This window comes from Rhinolophus ferrumequinum, chromosome 26, assembly GCF_004115265.2.
Source record: "Rhinolophus ferrumequinum isolate MPI-CBG mRhiFer1 chromosome 26, mRhiFer1_v1.p, whole genome shotgun sequence".
NCBI classification, from domain to species: domain Eukaryota; kingdom Metazoa; phylum Chordata; class Mammalia; order Chiroptera; family Rhinolophidae; genus Rhinolophus; species Rhinolophus ferrumequinum.
Genome location: NC_046309.1, coordinates 21,237,555 through 21,259,954, shown reverse-complemented (window position 1 = coordinate 21,259,954; position 22,400 = coordinate 21,237,555). Strand labels below are relative to the sequence as shown.

At 38.0% G+C, this 22,400-nt stretch overlaps 1 protein-coding gene across 3 annotated transcripts in view; it reads right to left on the bottom strand.

Annotated features, from left to right (window-relative positions):
- The window catches only part of SLC13A1 (solute carrier family 13 member 1), an 84,263-nt gene that overhangs the window by 8,664 nt on the left and 53,199 nt on the right, over positions 1-22,400 (bottom strand). For 2 of the 3 annotated variants that reach the window (XM_033098613.1, XM_033098615.1), the window contains 5 exons: positions 15,356-15,475; positions 10,973-11,068; positions 10,477-10,578; positions 7,206-7,312; positions 5,044-5,153 (listed from right to left, as the gene is read on the bottom strand). In XM_033098613.1, the coding sequence (XP_032954504.1) occupies positions 5,044-5,153; positions 7,206-7,312; positions 10,477-10,578; positions 10,973-11,068; positions 15,356-15,475 (535 nt within the window). The remainder of the gene's footprint in view (positions 1-5,043; positions 5,154-7,205; positions 7,313-10,476; positions 10,579-10,972; positions 11,069-15,355; positions 15,476-22,400) is intronic. The other variant, XM_033098614.1, reaches the window with a different exon arrangement.

The following is a 22,400-nucleotide window of genomic DNA, read 5'->3' as shown; positions in this document are numbered from 1 at the left end:
AAAGCCATTCTCCCTATAGGTTATTAAGAAGAAAATATAATACATTTCCGGTCAAGATGGCAGAGTAGGAAAATTCTGTGCTTACCTCCTCTCACAATCACATTAAAATTACAACTAAACTACAGAACAATAATCCTCAAGAATTGCCTGAAGTCTAGCTGAACCAAAGCCCTACAACTAAAGATGCTAAGAAGCCACTGCGAGACTGGCAAGAGGGGTGAAGATGCAGAAAAGGCTGGTCCCACACTGCGAGACTGGCAAGAGGGGTGAAGATGCAGAAATGGCTGGTCCCACATCCATGTGTGACCACACAAAAACCTGGGAGGGATATCTCAGTTGTGGAGCTCCTCTTCTGGAGGAGTGAGGGGTCCCAGCCCCACATCAGGCTTCACAGGCTAGGGTTTCAGTGATGGAGAGGGAAGTCCCCATAACTTCTGGTTGTGAAAACCAGTGGATATAGTGGCTCAGTGAGATGGAGGGTGGCTGGAGTCCTAGGTGCTCCTCTTAAGTGGCCTGCACATTGACTAACTCACTGACAGACTCACTTGCTTTGAGCTCCGTGCTGGGGCAGAAGCTTGAAAGGCACATATGGGGAGGAACTGAGTTGTCTGGCTTTAGTGCAAAGGCTAGAGGGGCAGCTTTCTCTTGCATGGAGATGCTGCCATATCTAAGTCTCCATCAACATCTCCACCCTGGATATTCGGAGGCCCCACCCCACCCAACTTGTGGGCCCACTCAAGCTGCTTACAGTGGCTTTTCCATACAAATGGCCTGTCTTGGCACTTTCCTAAACTCTCTCAAAGGTTCATAAAATCCAAACAAGCAACATCTGGCTTCAGCAGGTCCTGTACTTCTGATTGAGCAGCCCCAAGCCTGGCACTAATGATAGCTGGCGTTGGTTCATGGCTTGGCCTCTCCAGGCACCTCTAACCACAGTGTGGGAAGTGGCTATCTGTGGATTGCTTGGTGGCTTATGTCAGGTGGCCCCAGGTAGGGCACAGGGTGTGGCAAAACTTGACCTGCAGTGGGACCCACTCAGAAGGCCCTAGGGCTGACATGCCCAGTGACAAGCTTCAGACCAAAATGGAGCATCACTTGGCCACCTCCAAAAATGACACACCCAAAGGGAATACTGGGCAGGCACCAGAGCCCTGCTAAAGCAAATCCTGCTCCATAGGGTCAGTCCCTGCCCCACAGCTCCTCCACTGTACACACAGCCAGTCCTCACAACCAATCAACCTGAGGATCAATCCCTTTCATTGACATGCAGACAACAACCAAGGCTAAAGTAAAACAGGAGGGCACACACAACCAACAAAAGAGACACATTTGGAGTGCCTGGCTCAGGTGACCAGAAAGATTGTGCCACTGAGCCCCACAGCACACCTACTACATAAGGCCACTCTTCTAAGATTGGAAGGCATAGCAGCCCTACCTAATACATAAAAACAAACACAGGGAGGCAGCCAAAATGGGGAGACAAAGAAACATGTCCCAAATAGAAGAATAGAGCAAAGCACCAGAAAAAGAACTAAACAAAATGGAGAAAAGCAATCTACCCAATTCAGAGTTCAAAACAGTGGTTATAAGAATACTCAGTGATCTCAGGGAGAACTTCAACAGACAGCTAGGAAACATAAAAATGGAGACAGAAAACAGAAAAAAGAAGCAGTCGGAAATACAGAATATGATAACTGAAATGAAGAATACATTAGAGGGAATCAACAGTAGATTAGAGGCAGCAAAGGATCAAATCAGCAATTTAGAAGATAAGGTAGCAGAAAACACCCAAATAGAACAGGAAAAAGAAAAAAAATAATCTAAATAAATGGGGACAGTTTAAGGGGCCTCTGGGACAACATCAAGCATACCAACATCGCATCATAGAGGTACTAGAAGGAGAAGAGACAGAGCAAGGAATTGAAAACCTATTTGAAGAAATAATGACAAAAAAGTTCCCTAACCTGGAAAAGGAAATAGATATCCAAGCCAAGGAAACACGGAAAGTCCCAAACAAGATGAACCCAAAGAGGCCCACACCAAGACACATCAGAATATAAGTGCCGAAAGGTAAAGACAAAGAAGGGATCTTAAAAGCAGCAAAAGAAAAACCAGTTAGTTACCTACAAGGGAGCTCCCATAAGACTGATTTCTCAACAGAAACTTTTCAGGCCAAAGAGGAGTGACATGAAATATTCAGTGATGAAAAAGCAAGGATCTACAACCAAGATTACTCTACCCAGCAAAGCTCTCATTTAGATTTAAAGGACAGATAAAGAGCTTCTCAGACAAGAAAAAGCTCAAGAAGTTCATCACCTCCAAACAGTATTACGAGGAATTTTAGATGGACTTCTTTAAGAGAAAAAAATAAAATAAAATAAATGATAAAAATTATGAATAATAAAATGGCAATAACTACATATCAACAATTACTTTAAATGTAAATGGTTTAAATGCTCCAATCAAAAGACATAGGCTAGCTGAATGGATAAGAAAACAAGACCCTTACTTAGGCTGCCTACAAGAGACTCACTTCAGATAGAAAGACACACATAGCCTGAAAGTAAAGAGATAGAAAAGGACACTTCATTAAAATGGGAACAAACAAAAATCTGGGGTGGCAATACTTATACCAGAGAACATAGACTTTTAAACAAAGGCTATAACACGAGACAAGGAAGGAACTAATAACTTCAATTCTGACTATTTATTCAAAGAAATCCAAAATGCTACTTCAGGGGGATGTGTGCATCCATATATTCTTTGCAGCATTGTTTACAATAGCCAAGATATGAAGGCAGCCTGGGTTTCCCTGAATAGATGAATGGATAAAGAGGAGGTGGTACATATATTCTATGGACTATTTCTCAGCCGTAAAAAAAAGAATGAAATCTTGCCATTTGCAACAAATGGATGGACCTAGCGGGTATTGTACTGAATGGAGTAAGTCAGACAGAGAAAGACAAATGCCATATGATCTTACTTATATGTGGAATCTAAAGAACAAAACAAACAAAACAGAAACAAATTCCTAGATTCAGAGAACATTTTGATGGTTGCCAGATGGAGGGGGTTTGGGGGTGGATGAAAAAGGGAAGGGATTAAGAAGTACAAATTGGTTGTTATACAGTAGTCATGGGTATGTAGGGTATAGCATAAGGAATATAGTCATTATATTGTAATAACTATTTATGGTGTCAGCTGGGTACTCAACTTATTGGGGTGATAGATGGGAGGACATTTGGGAGGGAGGGTGAAAAAGAAGAGGCGATTAAGAAGTACAAATTGGTAGTTACAAACTACTCATGAGGATGTAAAGTAAAGCATAGGGAATACAGTCAATAATATGGTAATAACTATGTATAGTGCCAGGTGGGTACTAGATTAGTTATGGGCTCACTTCTTGAATTATATAAATATCTAACCACTATTCTGTACACCTGAAATTAATATAAATTAGTGTTGAATGTCAACTGTAATTGAAAATTTTTTAAGGGGGGAAAGGTGAAAGAGAATAAGAGGTTCAAATTTCCATGTATAAAACAAATAATTTTGGGGGATGTAACATACAGCATAGGAAATATAGTTAATGATATTATGATAGCGTGGTACAGTGTGAGATGGTTGCCTGATTTATCATGGTGATCACTTCTTTAGGTATGTAAATGTTGAATAACTATTATGTACACCTGAAACTAATATAATATTATAGGTTAGCTATATTTAAAAAATAGTTTTTGAAAAGTAGAGAAGAAGATTATACTACATTAAGATAATGTGTATGAATGCCTTTTAAAATATAGAGTTCCTAGTTTTAATACATGTTTTTGTTCTCTTTTTAGTATTAAGCAACATTAAATTAACTTTATTTGGAAAAATGCATTACTGAAGTATCTCCCAAATGAGCTTAATCATGCAATAACCATTTGGCTCTTCAGAGAGGACTGAAAATGTGATTTCTTTCAACACAGACTGTTCAAGGAGCAACACTTCCATTTAAATGAACAGTTGAAGCCGAAATCTTAAATAAATTTGGGGGGGGTGGTGGGAAGAAGAGACTAGAACAGGTAATTTTTTGTCTTAAGAAGTATAAAAGTCTAACTTCCCAGAAACTAAAAGACTGGACACAATCTCTCTCTCACTATCCTTTTTAGTTTTATGACTGAATAAGAAATTCAAAAAGCCATAAGCTTTGAGTGTTTCACAGAAGACTAGAAATCGAGAAATAAGAGGTTTTTGATTAGTCAGAGTCGAGGATTTTCATGGAATTATTGGAGAAGATACTTTTCTTACAGCAACCCTACAATGTACCAGGCAATACCAAGGGACAAAGACACCCCTCCACTCACCCACCCCCAGATTTCTCCTTTGTATCAACTGGATAAATAGGAGAAAGAAATACCAACTCTATTTGTCATGGTGGTTTTACTTCTTCCTAAAATTGGACATAATACAAGGTTAGCCATGGTTATGTGAAATTCTCTCTGGACTTTATTCAGTAAACATGCATTTAGTGCCTTTAATGTGCTTAATATGTAAAAAATAATGTAGTAAATACATAATATATTAAGGTAAAAATATTTCTTCGTCTCCTTCGTTAACAACATTGAAACCATGATATATTTCAGAGAACTCTTAGAGCTACTCAAATTCATCATGAAATAGGTAAAAATGTAAAAAAAAAAAAAAAGGAAAGAAGAAAAATTTCACTAGGAGTCACTGTACATATGTTTTTTATGTAAGTTCTTTCTTACTACGCTAGTCTCATACTACTTCAGGGATTAAAAATTCTAATCTTTGTTATATTTCTTTTGACATGCTGGTGGTATATCATTTTAAAAAATGACATTTTTGCTTGCAACCTGTTAAAATTTTTGAACTCTGAACTGGCCCCATCTGGGAGTATGGTTACTACATGGCTATTGAAATCTGTGTCATTAAAATAATAGGATGAAGTTGAATATACCAAAAGATTGAATGCCTCTGTGCTCTTCTTTGAAATAGCCTAGTTAATTGTTAAATATCTTAAGACAAGAATATTACCTCACAGCCATCTGCCAAGGCAAACCCTCCACCAACCAGAATGGCTATGTCCCAGGGCATGACTGACTGGAATTCTTTCCAAGTAATCAGTGGAGAGTAATCAAAAGCAACTGCAAAACAAAACCCGTATAGTTATACATTGTTTAAAATGTGACAATATGACATTTCTTTCGTTATCTTAATAGCTATCTCACAAGAAGTTTTTAATATTCCTATGTTTTTTTTAGATAGGAGATTTGATCTGGAAGTTGAGCAGTTTCTACCTGGTTGCAGTAGAACAACATACGATTTTTTAAAAATTCGTAACTTGGAAAAATCCTTTGGATCATATTATAAATTTAGATAAACTATAACATTATCATTTATGAGGCTATTATTCCTTCCTTCATTCCACTGAGTAACAGTGTATTGGACTATACTGTTCTTTGCTTTGCAAAACGTCTGTAATATTCCATTGGTTCTAAAAGCATCAATGTAGCATTATAATTATTATTCACTAATATTTATTTGAATATTTTATTATTTTTTTTCAAATTATGAGGAGGATCATGATAGATTCATCAGGATTTCAGTTTAAAAGAATTCAAAGTTCAGGTTCAATATTTTAAGTATCATTTATGACATCCTTAAAATGCTCGTAAAGCAATGATCATATTTATCTTGATATTTGGGTCCTGATGGCTCCATAGATTTTTTTTTTTTTTTGAGAAATAGGGTCATCCATGAACACATTATACCCACCTAACTTTTATGTGTAATAGGCAGCCTTCTACATGGTGAGATTTTAAGGTTTCTATCCCTTTTCTTCTCTTTCCCCAAACCTAAGGCAAACCTTCCCTTCACTGTTGACTGAAACTTTGCTATTTCTTACTTGAATTAGGGCCATATATCCTGTTAAAAAACAAATATCTTTGAAATGTACCTTTCATGTAAAATTTAACATCTTATGTCTTATCTGTCATTCTTAAACCTAGAGTGAATGAGTTTATCAAGGAGCAAAAGAATTAAAGAATGAAATGAGAGAAAATGGTGGATGGGGCAAGGCCCTCTCGGAGGGAGGGTTCAGATGACGAAACCAGGGAAGTTACACCACGCAGCTCTGGTTCCTCAACACTTGTCCCTGCCAGACCATAGGGCTTTGATCGCAATGATCAGAGACCTCTGGGTTTCACAGGAATCATTACTCTGTATTGCAACATCTGCTTATGACGCACTTTGAGATGTTTTAGTCTCAATGAAGAACAAAAGCATTTAGTTCTATGCTGTGCTGTTTACATATGTCATGGCCTAGAAATCGGACTCATTAGTCACTTATTGATGATTCTGACTCAAAGAGCCAGGTGGGCCAATCCGAGAGCATGAATGCCACTTCCATCCCAGTTCCAACCCAGTTAAAAAAAAAAAAAGGAAAAGAAAAACTACAACTCCATTCCACTAGACTATTTCCAGACAATTTAAACCATTTGTCCCACATTGGCACCAGGGGTAGGAATCTGACTACCCAAAACATGATGTGTTAATGCAAAGCACAGACATGAATGAAAGAATCCTATGTGCAAGTGTGTGCTGGGAGTCGGGGGGTGGGTAGGAGGGAGAGGCACCCACACATAAACATGCATTTGTGTTTGTCCATGTGTTATAAACACAGTGAGTGCTCCCACTGAATACCTTTCCTTTCCATTGTGACACTAGGTTATGGCCAGTGTGGGGCTGATTTGCATTTTCTCCAAGACTACGATGAGGCTGTCAATGCTTTTTCCCTTGAAACTCCTCACCTTTTTAGATCCTCAGTACCAAGGGCTCATCATGAAGGAATGACTTCCAAGGTCTTGTTCCTATGTTTGCCAATAGTAAGACTAATTTTCATTATGGCAGGGGAAGCGGGCTTATCACAAACCAAATAGTATCACTCATAGCAGAATCCTAACCATGGTGCCGAAGGAAATCTACTTCTCACTTGTACAAAGTAAGATGATCCTTCTTATAGTGAGAGGATGTGTGCTACCTGAATGGGGGATGCAGTGCGCAAACAGGGCATGTGCAAGGTAGGGGTTGTGCCAGCATGTCCATTCCTTCTGTTCTAAGTGCTACCTGAAACCCATGGAATTTTGTATCTTTTGCTTTTCTGTCAAATTCATTCAGAATTATAAATAATACTCAACCAATTTCTCCTGTAGGTGTAGTTTTAGTCAATTTCTTAGCTGGGATAAGAAAGAATAGGAGTCCTATAAGTAAGGCAACAGTAGAATCTGTAGCAAAACCAGGATACCTGAAAAATGACAAATGCGTACATTAAAAAATTGTATCAAGAATCTGTAGGAACTCATCACTAATTGACTTTACTGGTAACATACAAGTAGCAGCGGTGGTATACATTATTTATTCTCGATAATCTGCCCTGAAGTCTATGAATTTCCAACTAAAGGATTTTCTACCAAATAATTTAGTGGAACTGAATATCTCAGACCATGTTCCCATTGTTTCCATGTTCTTTTCTTTATTTTCAAAGCCATGTATACCCATGCTGACATACTAGGCCATCGTGACAAAGTTCGCTTTTGGATAAAGCTTACAGATCTGATAAAAAACTTTTTCTTTGAATTATTTCTTTTAACTATATTGGCAGAGAACTAGGTAGAAACAATTGCTAGGCTACACAAAGTCCCGTATAATTGATTTATAACATTGTAGTATTGAATTGTGGCAAGGCCTGGATGTTTCTAGAGTCCTCTAAAAACTCTCCTGTAAATTGTGAAAAGGAATCATCTGTTTTTCTAACACCTGCTTTTGTGATTATAAACCCTAACCATATCATACAAATCAAAGCAACCCATTTAATGCTTTGTACCCTATGAAACTCAATCAAGAATATTAATTATTAGAATGGCTTATGAGACGCTCATAAGTGATCACTGTTCAAATTAAGAGTGATTCAGGAACAGATGGGGTCTTAGAATCACCCAGCCATTCCAGCAAATAAGACAGGGTCCCAGAAGCCTCAACAGTTAAGAAGCACCTGGAGACCAGATATGAATGAGACAGGCATAAATAATGAGAATTCAGTTTTAAAAGTCAGCAATATTTCACTAGTGAATCATTGTAGTCTGAGAAGAAATCCTTACACACTAAAGATTATTTTGCTACCTTGTAACTCAGCAATGCGCACAGACTACAGGTCTCTACTCCTGTAATTTACTTGAACAATCAAAATAATCAAGGAAATGCATTATCTTATTCAATCTGATAATTTTATAAAGCAGTTTGTTTCCCCTAAATATAGATTTGTAAAATTTCATTGTTAAGTAAAAAGCTACCTCGCTGCAATTTAATTAATAAACTTAACCAATATTTATTATTTATTGTACCTTATTTCTTTTATTTCAGTTACAATTTGGGGTTGGATTTTTGCCAAATTAGGTCAGGCATCATGTAATCTGATTGTGTTTTTTATGAAAAGACCCATTGGATTCAGTCCAGGTTCAAACAGATGGAATGAAAACATTAGGTGGTAGCTGTATATCTTGATATACCATTCTAGCTTAGGAACTTTTAAATGCCTAAAAACTCTACTTTATAAATATATTCTACAGAACATGTACTTTGAATAAAAGCAAGCCATCAATACAGAAATAATTTATTTTCAAACAATTTTTAAAACTGTTATTATGTTGTTATATTTATTTTCATTTTAGTTTTAGTTTATTATGAACTAAGCTAGGCTGTCTCAGTATTAAAAACTAATCAGCTTAATATAAATTTCATTTGCTTTGGCCATTTATAAATCTAATTGCCAATTAGATTTATGTCAATTAGATTTATATCTTCAAATCCCTCCCTCTCTCAAACCTTTGTTCCTTTCCCTATTGTATTCTCTCAGAACTCTAGGTAACATGAGCATCTGCCCATCGTAAATATACTGTTTTCCTGCTACACACAAAACATCTCTTGAGTTATATTTTCTTCCTGTAAGAAATAGAAATTAAGAACTAATTATATTGAGTTTCCTATTGGGATTTCTGCCTGGTTTTTATTAGCTATTGTTTGATTTCATTTAGTTTTCACACATTAGTGTTTAGAGAGATTCTCTTTACCTAGGATAGTAAGAGTGGGATTTTAAAAAGAAGGAAGAATTATTTTTTAGGTTGGTTTAGGTTCTATTACAATAACTACGTACTACAATCAAACCATTAACTAATAGTTCGCTTTGAGTAGCTTGCTTTGAATAATTGGAGGCTGTCTTTTATTTAGACCTCTCAAAATGAAAAGTTTTAGTCTTAAAGAAAACAAAAAGTTTATAAAGCTGAAGCCGATTCTTTGAAACATGCTGTACTTGTGTGTTCACGAGGAATTTGGACGCAGGCTTAGAAAATGTTGTCAATGCCTGTATAACAAGAAGGCTCTGATTCAAGAAACAGGGATCTCTTTATCCCATGTGGGAAGAATACATTTGACTCAATTTCAGTTTCTGCCCCAAAATACATGGATTCTTGCTGGGAGATGTGAGATAGGAAGTCCAAATCAGAGACCTGCTGAATTTAGGAACCAAAATACTTCAGTGACAGAGAGATTAGGAAAATGAATCTCGAAACCAAAGTATTTATAGTGACATGTAGGATGGTCCTTAATTTAGAAAATTATGCTACAATCTTCCCCCTCATTTCACATGACTCAGCAGTGACTGCTGGGATATAAGACTCTGAGAGGTAAAATTAACTCTGACCCAGCTTCTAACATTAGTTTGGAAAATCAATCTTGTTGCTTATTCAGGAATCCTTTATCTATAAAATAGGGACAGATATGGATGTATAGAGAACTAGGGCTAAATGCACATAAATCAAGAAAAAGACAAGATATTCAAACAAATAATAATCCATAGAAGCAAAAAAAAATTAAGTTTGCAGAAATCACAGACTCTGAATTCTTATCAGGTTATTAAGAAGTATTGAGTAGCATTTATTTGACATAATAAACATTTATGTTACACTTCGTGTAGGGAGAAGAACAGCTCTATTCTAAGAGTTATCATTAGTTCCATTTTACAGATGAAGAAATTGAGAGATAAGGGACCTGCCCAAAGTAAGTGGAAGAGCCAGGAATGGCACCCACGTGGTGTGGCTCCCAAGTGTAAACTTTTGCCCACCACAGAACGGCTTTCTGGCAGATTATATTTCTAATTTTATAAGGATGGAAAGAGCCTCATCTGAAGGAGCCGTTTTTGTTACATGGTAGTTTGGTTATCTTGTCTGAGGCCTTATCTTAGATTTCATTCCTTTCGTTCTTTTTTTCCTGAAAAGATTAGAATTTTAAAAAATCTTTTAAATGGAAAGGAAGAAAAAAAAATCTTACACAGTCTTTCATAGTTATAGGAACCACTTAGGAGAAAAGCAGAGTATGAAACGGGAAAGGTTGACAAACGTAACACATAACACTTACTCTGAGAAAAGCGCAGACCAACCAGAAACAAATCCAGGATCTCGGCTAAACCATAGCAGGGCCATGGCAATGAAGAGGACCAAGGTCACAATCTCCTGAGACCTGTGGAAAAATTCCAATCCTTTCATTTAGTTTCTCAGTGAGTACATTTGTAGAAACTCCCTGAGCGATGGTCAGGAGGAAGCTTACCAGAACCCTGAACACTAAACAGTGGCTGAGTCAATAATTTAAGAGAATCAGTGTAGTTAGAAAAGGATTTTATTCTTCTGTGGGTCTTTCAGTGTTGTGTCATTCAACCTGGTAAATTTTATTTAGACAAGGTATGTATTTTGTTATGTTGAGGCTAATACTCACATTCACAAAAGTAAGTACATTAGGGGCCCTTAAATCGAGTGTTATAAATACATTACGGATAATTATCAATTATGTGCTTATTTGCCTTTCAATAAATACTTGTAGTATAAGGGGTGTGTGTGTGTGTGTGTGTGAATCTTACCTAATTGGCCCAAGTTTTTTGTACTCTTGTTTAATCACCTCAGCACAGGCTTTTTCTTTGACTGTTTCAGTCTTGCCACTTTTAAACATCTTAAAACTGAAAAGAATAATTAAGATGGTTAAGTGAAGGATTCCCCCTTTGTAGAAAATATTTGTGTGACAGTTTCATAAAATAAAAATCTCCCTGCTAATAACAGAAATCTGTGCTTTTTGCCTATATCTCCGCCTCTTTCCATGAATGCCCCCCCTTTTTCTTCTGTTTTTGCCTGGTTTGCTCAATTTTCAATGCTTTATTTTTATTCTATATGTTTGCCATAATGTCTTCCCCTGATCGCTTCCTTTTCCAAGTCCTTTTGCACCATTAGAATTTTGTCATGTACCACTCATCTCTAATTTAACACTTTATTATATACCAACTTGTTATATACTTTAATGCATTTATTGCACACCTAGATGGTTAATTGTTGCACCCAGGTTTGATCTTACTAGCCAGCTAAATTATGAGGGCAGAAGCAGTATCATAGATGTTTTCTTTGGCCCAGTATCTCTAAACACGAGCACACACAGTAAACACTTGATTCATCAACTCAATAGGACCTTTGTCAAATTCATGAGACAGTTGGTTGTCAGATCCATCAATTTTCACAAAATGTACTAAACTGAAGTTATACACAAGGCATGAAAGTCCATACACTGGTTATGGACATAGTCCAAACTAGATCTATTCTCAGAACTGAAACCAAGTCTATTACATTTTTTTCTTCAAGTTTCTTAACCTCTTATGTCCTTATATCCTCCATTAGATAATTTCCAACTTGTTTCCAATAGTAACTGCCAATGTCTATTTTTTTAGCTGCTTATTTTAGTGGCCACTTTCCCTGCTAACTAACTTTTTTTGTCCTGAAGTCCAGGGTCTTCAAAGCTTTGAACAGTTTTTTGTGACGTACTGTTCCAGACGTAGATTAAAAAAAAAAAAAAATCCCTCCAGAGGAAGAAACAATGGGAAAATGGCCAGATTCGTACAGATTATTTCTTGGACTGTCTATGAGAAGCTCAGTTAGACTACATTACATGTCGGTATAAAAAGCACCTCTGAGTATATATCCAAAGGAATTGAAATCAGGATCTCAAAGAGATATCTGCATGCACATTTTCAATGCAGCATTAATCACAATAGTCAACATATAGACACAACTTAAATGTCCATTGACAGACAAATGGATAAAGTGGTATATACGTACAACGGAATATTATTTAGCTGTATAAAGGAGTGAAGCACTGACACGTGCTACAACATGGATGGATCTGGAGGACATTATGCTAAAGTGAAATAAGCCAGACATAGAAAAATAAATACTGTGTGATCTCACGTATCTGTGGAATCCAAAATAGCCAAACACAGAGAAGCAGAGAGTAAATTGGTGGTTGCCAGGGGCTGGGGGGAGAGGAAAACCGGGAGGTGTCAAATGGTACAAAGCTTCAGTTATACAAAACAAATAAGTTCTGGAACAGGGCTTATGATTGATAATAGTAATATTGTATTGTATACTTAAAACTTTGCTAGAAGCGTAGATCTTATGTTAAGTGCTTTTACTACAAAAGGAAAAAAAGCACAGAAGGTAGGAGGAATCTTTTGGAAGTGATGGGTAAGTTTATGGCATTGATATTGATGACGGTTTCATGGGTGTATATTTATCACCAAACACATCCAGTTTCGTATACAGCTGTTTGTGTATCAGTAATACCTCAACAAAGCAGTTTTAAAAAAGGACAAAAGCCGGGGCATTTTCTTCTGTAAAATTGCTTGGGTACACATGAATATTTATGAGGAAGTAAATAGGAAGACTGAGGTGGTGTGAAGATAGTTATCACACAAAGATACATTTTATTTAGTTAGTTAGTTGGCTAGTTAGTTTTCTGTAACTCTGCTACTCAGAATTGTTTGGACTGTGACTCCCTTTGGAAGATCGTATTTCCTCAATTCTTAAGTCATACATCCTACACATTCATAATTACTCTCCTGCACACTCTCTAACCATGAACAGAATGAGACGGAGGTCATTGCATTTAAGATCAATGAGATAATTTTTCATTTGTGTAGTCTCACGGAGGTTTCTGACTAGGGCTCATCTCAAAATTCTACCCTGTCCTGACGTAAACGCTACTATAAGAAACAAATCCATGGAACACCTTGAGACCTATCTGCAGACTAGAAAAGTATAGACAGAGATGAGTCTCCTCAGAAACAGTTTTCCACCCTGTAGACTGCATATGTACTTTGTCACGTAGGTTGGGCACCGTAAATAGTTAAGTCAAAAAGCCAAACTGGCTTTGCTGTAAAGGAAGGTTAACGCCTTCACAAAGGAACTGGTGAAGCATATGACAATGCATCAAGCTCTCCATTTCAATAAGTTCGGTGGCACTGATAGATCAGCTCCTCTTCCCCAGTACGGTGCGGTCATTTATAATGGGTGAGTTAACCGTGTTATCAGCCAATGCGCTAATCAGGAGGCATGGTGGCTTGCCAGGGCAGTGGCTGATAACTTCTGTTTGTCGATCTAAAACCTCCGGAGGTGAACACCTGACAGACTGAAGAGGACACTGAAAAATTGGCTGCAGCAGGAAGCTCTGCAGGGTCTAACCAATAGTGGACAGCCAGGGGACTGTTTAAACATGCCACTGATTGTGATTTACGGATGGTGCCTAATGTATGCACTTCACAGGCTTTCTTTTCCTCCACCGGAGAACACATTCCTATACAGTCTCCTTCGATCTTAATTTCTCCTTTTTAAGTGGAGGGCCATTTCCAAATGATGACAATGGTTGCATACATAATTTATAAAGTCATTATATACAGCAACACCCCCCCCCAGCGCCCCCGGGAAACAGTAGGGGTTCTGTGAGGGGATGTTTTCTCCATTGGTTTGGGTTTCCTGTCCCCTGCACCCTGAATTGCTACCTGCACAACGGAATAGACCCCCAAAGGCTTCGATTTCCAGGAAGGGGCATTTAGTACCCAGCTGGCCTCTCCCCACTAATGCCCACCTGCTGAAACCAGTGACACCCCACACATTTGCTTCAGCAGGAGCATGGCCACATGCGGCTCCCACAATCTGGACAAAGAGATTTAAAAAAAAAAAAAAATCATCAGTACCATCTCTCCACTGCTCACAAAATTGTGGCAGTTCTGGAGAAAACCCAGGAGGAGGAACGGAGAGGGAAGAGTATTGGTCCTTATGCGACCAGGCTTGGAAAATTTGGCCACGGGTATGGAAGGAATGGCATACGATCGCAGTGTTTGGCTTTCCAGAGGAAGTACAAACAGCTGCTTGGTTTGTGTCACCTGCTTGGTGGATAACAGGCGGTGTGATTGGCCCTTGAAATTATTTAAATAAAACCCCGTCAGCATAAACTAGAATTGTTTTGTTTTTCAGGGAAAAAAATTCCTCAAGTTTTGATATATAGCCCTTCCCCCTTCATTTTCTGGAGTATTGTTATGTGTGCTGAATACAGGATGCTGCATTTTCTATTTTTCTGTGAAGTCCTTCATAATTTTAAATACTGGCTGTCGTTTAAATCGTGTGATTCATTGGTACTTATGAATCATCAACTTCCGACCCAGCCGAGGTAATATTTGCAAATTCTCCTTGCATACGTATATCTGACATGTTAGCAGCTTTTTGCTGACCAGTGCTTCTTACCTTGACAGCTATGTGTTCAACGTGGGCCCCTGTGTGTTAGAATTACAGTGCTGGAAGTGATCTTACTGATCTTCCATTTAAATTCTACCGTTTTACAGTTGAGGACTGAGGCTGAGACAGGATCAGGACTTGGCAGGGTCACTCACCTGGCTTGTGAGAAGCCACAACTGTATCCCTCATCTCCTGCTTCCTAATCCAGTATTCTTTCCACAAAGCACACTCTCAGATCTTTATTTTTTTTCAAGGATGTATCAATTTTGGTGCTAGGACAAAACACCTAGCATGTAACAGCATGTAAACTGCATGTAACAGTGTAAAGTAATTCAACCTGCGGGAATCCCCATATTAAACCGAGAGGAGGGCAAAGCTTCTTAAAATTTCACTTTTAACAGTTTGGACTGGGTCATCATCATAATCATAACAAGCCTCTGGCTTCTTAATACCTAATTGCTTTAGGACTCAAAAGAGACCAAGATGGATTTGTTTTCCACAAAATGCTCTTCCACAGCCAACGCTGTCTGGATGATATCCTACAATATCCTTAAATACGTGTTCAGATGCCTTAGTTTTGTGGGGAAGAGAAATGCAGCTTCACGAAATAGGTGAAAGAGCTCCGGGTGAGCAGCTGAGAACTCGAACCTGGACACCTTCCTTTATCTGAGTAATGTGGACTATTGACTTACTTGAATCCGAGGAAAAGCCACTGGAGCCAGATCCAGGACAAGAGTAGAATAATAATAGATGCCGGGAAGGAAAGCAGAAACCATGATCCAAAGTTGAGGCAACGACATTCAGGGTAGCGCCTGTGTGAAAAGATGCAAAGTGCTCAGGGAAGGCATACAAGTGGAAACCCTCCTGGTGGTGACAGACAGCCCTTCACATCTTCCCTGTGCTGTCAGCCAAAGGATGGTGGTGGCGGTGTTCACCAGTGGGAAGAGAAGTGAGTGTTATTCCTTACCTCTTCATACGGTAACGTCAGAGTTACTGCTACCTCCCAGAAAAACAAGAGTGGGTATGTTACGATTTTTCTTCCCTTTATTCAGTCTGTAAGGATACACTTGTGAAAAAACCTAGAACAGTACCTGATACTCATTAAATGCATAAGAAATGGGTGTGCATGGGTGTGTGTGTTTGGGTGTTCGTACTCAAACCATCGGGATATGAGTGAGGAAAGACAAATAAGCAGACTTAGGAACAGGTGAGAATTAACAGAATGCCCGTTACCGTTTCACATTGGTAGCGGGCACCCCCAGCACCTAAGAAAGGACTCTGACCCAGCTCATGTTGTTTCTCACAGCTGTGTTTCTAGGTTTCTTCTGCCACAAAACAACCATAACCGTCATACCAGACATATGGTAGTCCTTTCTTCTTAGAATTAGACAGTGTTTTGGGTCTCAGGCAAATGGAATAAATCTGGACCAGATAAAATTAATTAAAAGTTCTGTGGAAAATATCAACTTTTCCTTTATCTCTCCAAGTTATTTTTAGCTTTTTAGCTCACATTATAACAAAACAATAGCAGCAAAAAAAGATCAGTAAAAAGCACAGTTTCTTTGGTAACCTCACATTCATTTTTTCACAATGTAGACTGAAGTCTAAATAAATTCTCATATAATGTTATCTATTTTATGACTGTGGGGGAAGAAAAAAAAACAACAGGAAATTTGAGAAACAGTTGTTCTTAGTTTTTCTTGAAGCAGCAAGACATCAAGATGGAATTGGAAATCCAGAAAGTACAGAATATACCGGGGGTGCCAAAAAAATGTATACACATGACTTGTATTCACCTTTTGTTATCAGTATATATTGAGAATTACAATTTTAATAGTTTTTTCCTTTCTTAACACGACTTGTATTCATCTTTTGCCACCAGTATATATTGAGAATTACAATTTTAATACAGTTTTTTCTTTTCTTAAAATGTGTATACATTTTTTGGCACCCTCTGTATACAGAAGTAATAAAAGCACCATCAACATATTTTTATTATTTTTGAAATCACAAAATATAGAGAACTTTACAAAAATGATACATTTTTCCTATTCTTGTTCTATTTAAATCACATCTGCATTTTGCCTTTTAAAAAAGATCATGTAAATAAATAAAATGTTTCGTGCCTAAATCCATCGATATAAGCTAAATTTATGTATTTTAGAGCATTCTTTCTTCTCTTTAAGGATGGGTCCTAAGTAATGAAGGTTTTGAAAAAATAAAAGTTTTCAAAACTCTAGGTTTCTAATGTTTTCTACACTTTCTTTGAGCTTAAAAGTTGCTGATCTCCCTGGGTCCTAGAGTTACCATTAGCAACTTGAGGATGATTTTTATCAACCTTGAAGAGAGGCAAGGATTAGTTACATAGTTATGTATTAGAAAGTGACAAATGATAAATACGAAATGCTAGAGAATACATAGAATTGGTGAATGGAAGGATGCTTTATCCTGCCCATGAGGCTCTTTGAGCATTGCTTGTTTAAAAAAAAAAAAAAATTAAGTTGGAAAATAAGAAAAGGCTTAAGTTTGTTTCTCATCAATTTATTAGACTTGGATTACAGGTTGATGGCCTATGTTCAGCCTAAAGACATTTATAATTGCTCTTTGGGTTAGCTTCAAAGCGATGCCCCAAGCTCCATTTCATTTTCTACCATATGCGGCTCGTACCTTGAAATCAGGGTGCATTACTTACCTGACCTACTGTAAGATTTATTCAGTGGAAAAGAGGATTTTTCAGAAGTTTTTCCTGGAGGGATAGTTAAAATGAAATCCTAAAAAAGCTAAACAGCTTTTTGTTTGTTTGTTTGTTTGTTTGTTTTCTTCAGTCGTAAGAAAGTAAACACTACCCAGGATTGTGGTCTCCATGATAACCCTTACACTTCTACCTGTAGTGAATATTTTGGATGAAAATGGAATGAAGGGCATACTCTAAAGGATTAGCTTCACTGTGCAGTTTCTTTTCCCACTGTCTCATACCCTAAAAGTGAAGTGATTGCAAGGATCTTCCTAAAGCAAATATAGATTTCTTCCATCATGAACCATGTATGTACATGTAAATCTGACGGAATCCTTTTCTTTCACCCTGACGCTATGTTTTGAGTGTCTACTACGTGACAGGCACTCCTCTAGCTATTGGGGATATAGTGATAATTAGATGGACATGATACAAGCCCTCATAAAGTTTACATTTAAATCAGGAGAACAGGTAATAAACAGGGGGACATATAATGAATAAGAAAATAAAACAAAATGATGTAATAAAAAGTTATCAGGGGGAGAGAGACATTTTACACAGTGTGTTCAAAGAAGGTGACGTGTGAGATGAGATGTAAATGGCAAGAAGGGGCCAGTCATGCAAATTACTGGTGAACCACATTCCAGACAGAGGAACTAGCAAGTGCAAAGCCCCTGAGGTAGGAATGAATTTGGAATGTTTGAGGATCAGACAGAAGGCCGGTGTGGCTGTGGCTAGTGAACAAAGGTCACAGCGAAGTGAAATAAACACCAAGAAGTAGTCAATAGGGGTTAGATCACGTATAACTTTGTAGACCATCAGAAGGAATTTGAATTTTTGCACAAATAGAAGTAGGCGTGGCTGGAACATAGTAATTAGATTAGTGACATGATCTAATTTAAAGTCTAATTTATAGTTGTTATTTACATAAAACATGCTGACTCTCAAGACTGTTGACTCTCATGTGTCTTCCCAAGACTGAAGGCAACAAGCACGGGAGCCAAGCTGTGGTAGGCGGAGTTCCAAGATACCCCCAAGATTCCTGCCTCTGGTACACAAGCCTTACATAATCTGAGAAGTATGTGTGAATAGAACTTATGAATATGATGAGGCTTCATTCCTGTGATTAGATTCTTTTATGGCAAAAATGAAGGGATTTTTGCAGAGGTAACAAAAATCCCTATCAATTGACTCTGACTTATTTAAAAGGAAGGTTATCTTGGGTGGGCCTGGCTTAATCAGGTGAGGCTTTAAAAGAGAATCTCCTGCTCACCTAAAGAAGCTCACCTAAAGAAGCTTCCATGTTGTTAAAGGAAGGGGGCCACGTGTCAAGGAGCCTGGGATAGCCGCAAGTTGCTGAGAGTGACCCCATGCCAACAGTCAGAGAAAAAAAAAAAGGCACCTCAGTAATTCCACTGCAGGAAACTGAGTTCTGTCAACAACGTGAATGAATTCAACTTGAATGAACTTGGAACAGGACCTGAGCTTCTGTGTTGATTACGGGCCCAGCTGACACCTTGATTTCAGGCTGGTGAGATTCTGAGCAAAGGACCCAACTAACCTGAGGCTAGACTCCACAGAAATTATGAGATAATAAATCTGTGCTGTTTAAAGCCACTAAAATGACAGTAATTTGTAACAGCAATAGAAGACAAACACGCATGGAAATTTATTAGAAGACAAAGGAAGTTTTGCAGAGGAATAGCAGAGAGTGGGAGTAGCTGGGATTTTAGCTGGGAAATCCCAGCTGGGATTGGTCGCAGCAAAGATGAAAAGAATGCAATATATTTCAAATATATTTGGGACAAAATGTAGAAAAGGTGCCATTTATTGAAACGAAGTCTGAGGGAAGAATGGGTTGGCAGAATATAAGGGACTGGGGGATCGGAATGCTGCAATAGCAGGTTAATTTGAAATGTCCCTTAGTGTTCCAAATGGCTGCATTAGAGAGGCAGTAGATACATGAGTCTGGAACTGAGGGCAGAGAGCAAGTTAGAGATATAAAACTGGCAGTCATCAACATGTAGGTGGTCTCATAGACTGTGGAAACGGGTATGATAATTTTGGGAGTAAATGGAGATAAAAGGAACAGGGAATGCGCCCTGGGGGCGCTCTAAGTTTTAGAGGTCAGGCAGAGGTATAGGAATGAGCAGATGATCTAACAAAAATCCTGTGAAAAAGCACTGCATTTCCATTTTACACCACAAGACACATAGTCTCCAAAGATGAAGTGAATTGCTCGAGGTCACAGATTGTGCAGTTAAGTTGGATCTTCAACCCAGGAGGAGTGTTTAAAACCCAACCTCTTTTCATTAATACATAGTGTCCTCAACTCCAGCTCCCAAGTGAAAACAGAAAATTCTACAACACTGCAAAATATTCATAAGCTAGAGTACAAACTTGATGTCTTAAGGACCCTTTACAGCCCTATAGAAATAATCGTTCCATAACAGAGACAAGCTTTGATCTAGAGCACATGTGCACGTCAACGTTGAAACTTAAGGAGACAGTGTCGTTGCAGTTCTTATGCCCAATTACAAATGATGAATAATACTAATGAAATATACAGCAATAATCTCAGAGGAATGGATGTCGCTGTGGAAACTTACAGCCGTGAAACAGACTTGGGCCATTAAGATCACTGTACGCTGGTGTCCACAGCGATTACCGTCCTTTTGATTAATGAGTGTTTCGATTGTTTCTGAGTCCGAGCCACTTTTCAGCTTTAGATTTGTGCACTTCCAGAGGTTTCTTTTCAAATATTAACTGCTTGTTATTTATGACTCGGGCTTCGATTTCTAGCAGCAGTCGCGAGCGTAGAAGCAGCAGCCGCAATGGTATAGCATGATGGACAATTTCCTACGTGTCAGGCCCTTTGCTCAGAGCCACACATGTATTCTGCCATTTAATCCTCACGATAATGTTGTAAACTCTAGTTGTGCCCCCATATTTCAGAGATGAAGAGACTCATGTTCACAGAAGTTAAGCTAACATACAGCAATATTAAAATCTGAACCAAAGTCCCAGTTCAAACTCTGCAATACCCAAATTCTTTCTAGAGTATTTGCCAGAGAAATTCTGAGAAACACATACTGCTCATTCCTGAAGGGGAAAATCATGGAAACTTTCGAAGATAGCTATTGCTATGTAACTGCTTTACCTTCTCCCTCTGTAATTAGCCAGGAGGAGAGGTTAGGGATGTGGACATTGAATTTAGGACACCTATAAATTCATTTCTTTTACTGTTTCTTGGTTTGTGAGCCTACAATAGTTATTATTTAACACATAATGAGGAACAGTGACTGCTAATCTTTGATAATACAACTTCCTTCCAAGCTGCTTTGTATACCCACATATTTCACAGCTGACACCCACGAACTGAGTAATATACTTTGATAATCGGCAAGCTATGAAATTTTACTTGTGATAATCTTCCATTCATAAGTTGGTAGATTTGTTTTTTGGTATTTCATAGTTGTTGTATTTGTTAAGTGATATTGATGCATCAACGTTACTCTGTTGTAAAAACAGTAATCGTCCCTAATAATATTTCCCTTAATAACTTTATTTTAATATCAAAAGATTATTTAGGTACTCAGATGATTCCCAAGAACAAGCAGTACTTCATTTATGTCTTGGTTCCCTTATCAACTACCCATGCCCCTTGTGGGATAAAAGAACAAGACAATGATTTGTGAAGTCTTTACAAGCTTGCAGTCATCAGAGGTGGTGCTTTTGCATGTGTGTGGACAAGTTTATAGAAATGTGAACATAGTTTATGAGAGGAGGAGATGGGAAGATGGGGATGGCAGCTTAGGAGTCACTGAACAGAGTTTCAAATGATACAGCGTCTACACACGTAGAGAAAGAAATCAGCAGGTGTTTTTTTAAGAACAAGAGAGAGAAGAATCCAGAGTGGTAGTGATTAAAAATTGTGTCAGGAAAGGAGGAGACTGGGGGAGGAGTGGCAGAGTATACCAGTGGAAGAGTGGGTAAGGATTGGGGAGAGATCGTTCTGGATTAGAATTTTGCCAACACAGCCTCCTCACACGTGGCCTGTGTGGCCGTGAGGCGGCAGCGTGCAAGAGGCACTGGGACGCTGGCAACTGCATGCACCTCCCCCCGACTAGTGATCATCATTGCACCCCTGCGCCTCGGCTTCGTCATCTGTTTTCATACATGTATGTTTGTCTAGACAACTAGATGGAATCTTCTTTTTGGTAGGCTTTATTTTCTTGAGTTCTCCAAAAGAATTCCAAACAGTGCCTTGAACCTTGTGTGTCCTCAACAAATGTTTGTTGATTGACTGAGTGAATGAGTGAAGGTCTCTTTTTATCTGCACGGAATAAAATTTAGCTTTCTCAGAATTCTTTGTTCTCATTTTCTTTGTGTAAAAAAGAGAACAAATGACATTATATACATATATATATATACACATATATAAACATACACACATATATAAATATATATATTTATATATATACATATATATATAAATATGTAATAGATGATAGATAGATAAGGCTTCGAAATGAGTTACCCAAACTCTTCCTCCCTTAGTTTATTTGTAAGATGGTGCCTTTCTCTAAATGTCAATGGTAGGAAATCATTGACTCTTACAGGCTTCTCTACCCTTTAAAGCTGGGCGAGACCCAAAATGAATTTGTACAAAATAATCATGGGTATTGCTCAAAAAGATGGCAAGCAGTGTCAAGAGGAAAAGGTGAGATTATTGTAGTGGGATTGGAAATAAAGAGCAATTTCTCTCCAGCTCCAAACACTTGGACAACAATAAATCTTTTTTTTTTTTTCTTCTCTGTTTTAACCTTGTGAAACTTTTTCCAATGAAATAGAGTGCATTTATTCCATTGTTGCCTTGAGATGCCGTTGTATTTTGGGGGGCTAATATTTAATTAAAAGTTTACTAACTATCTAGAGTGTTTAATAACATCAACCATATTTTGTCAGTTTATTTTCCCCTTTCTACTAGTATTTTCACTCAA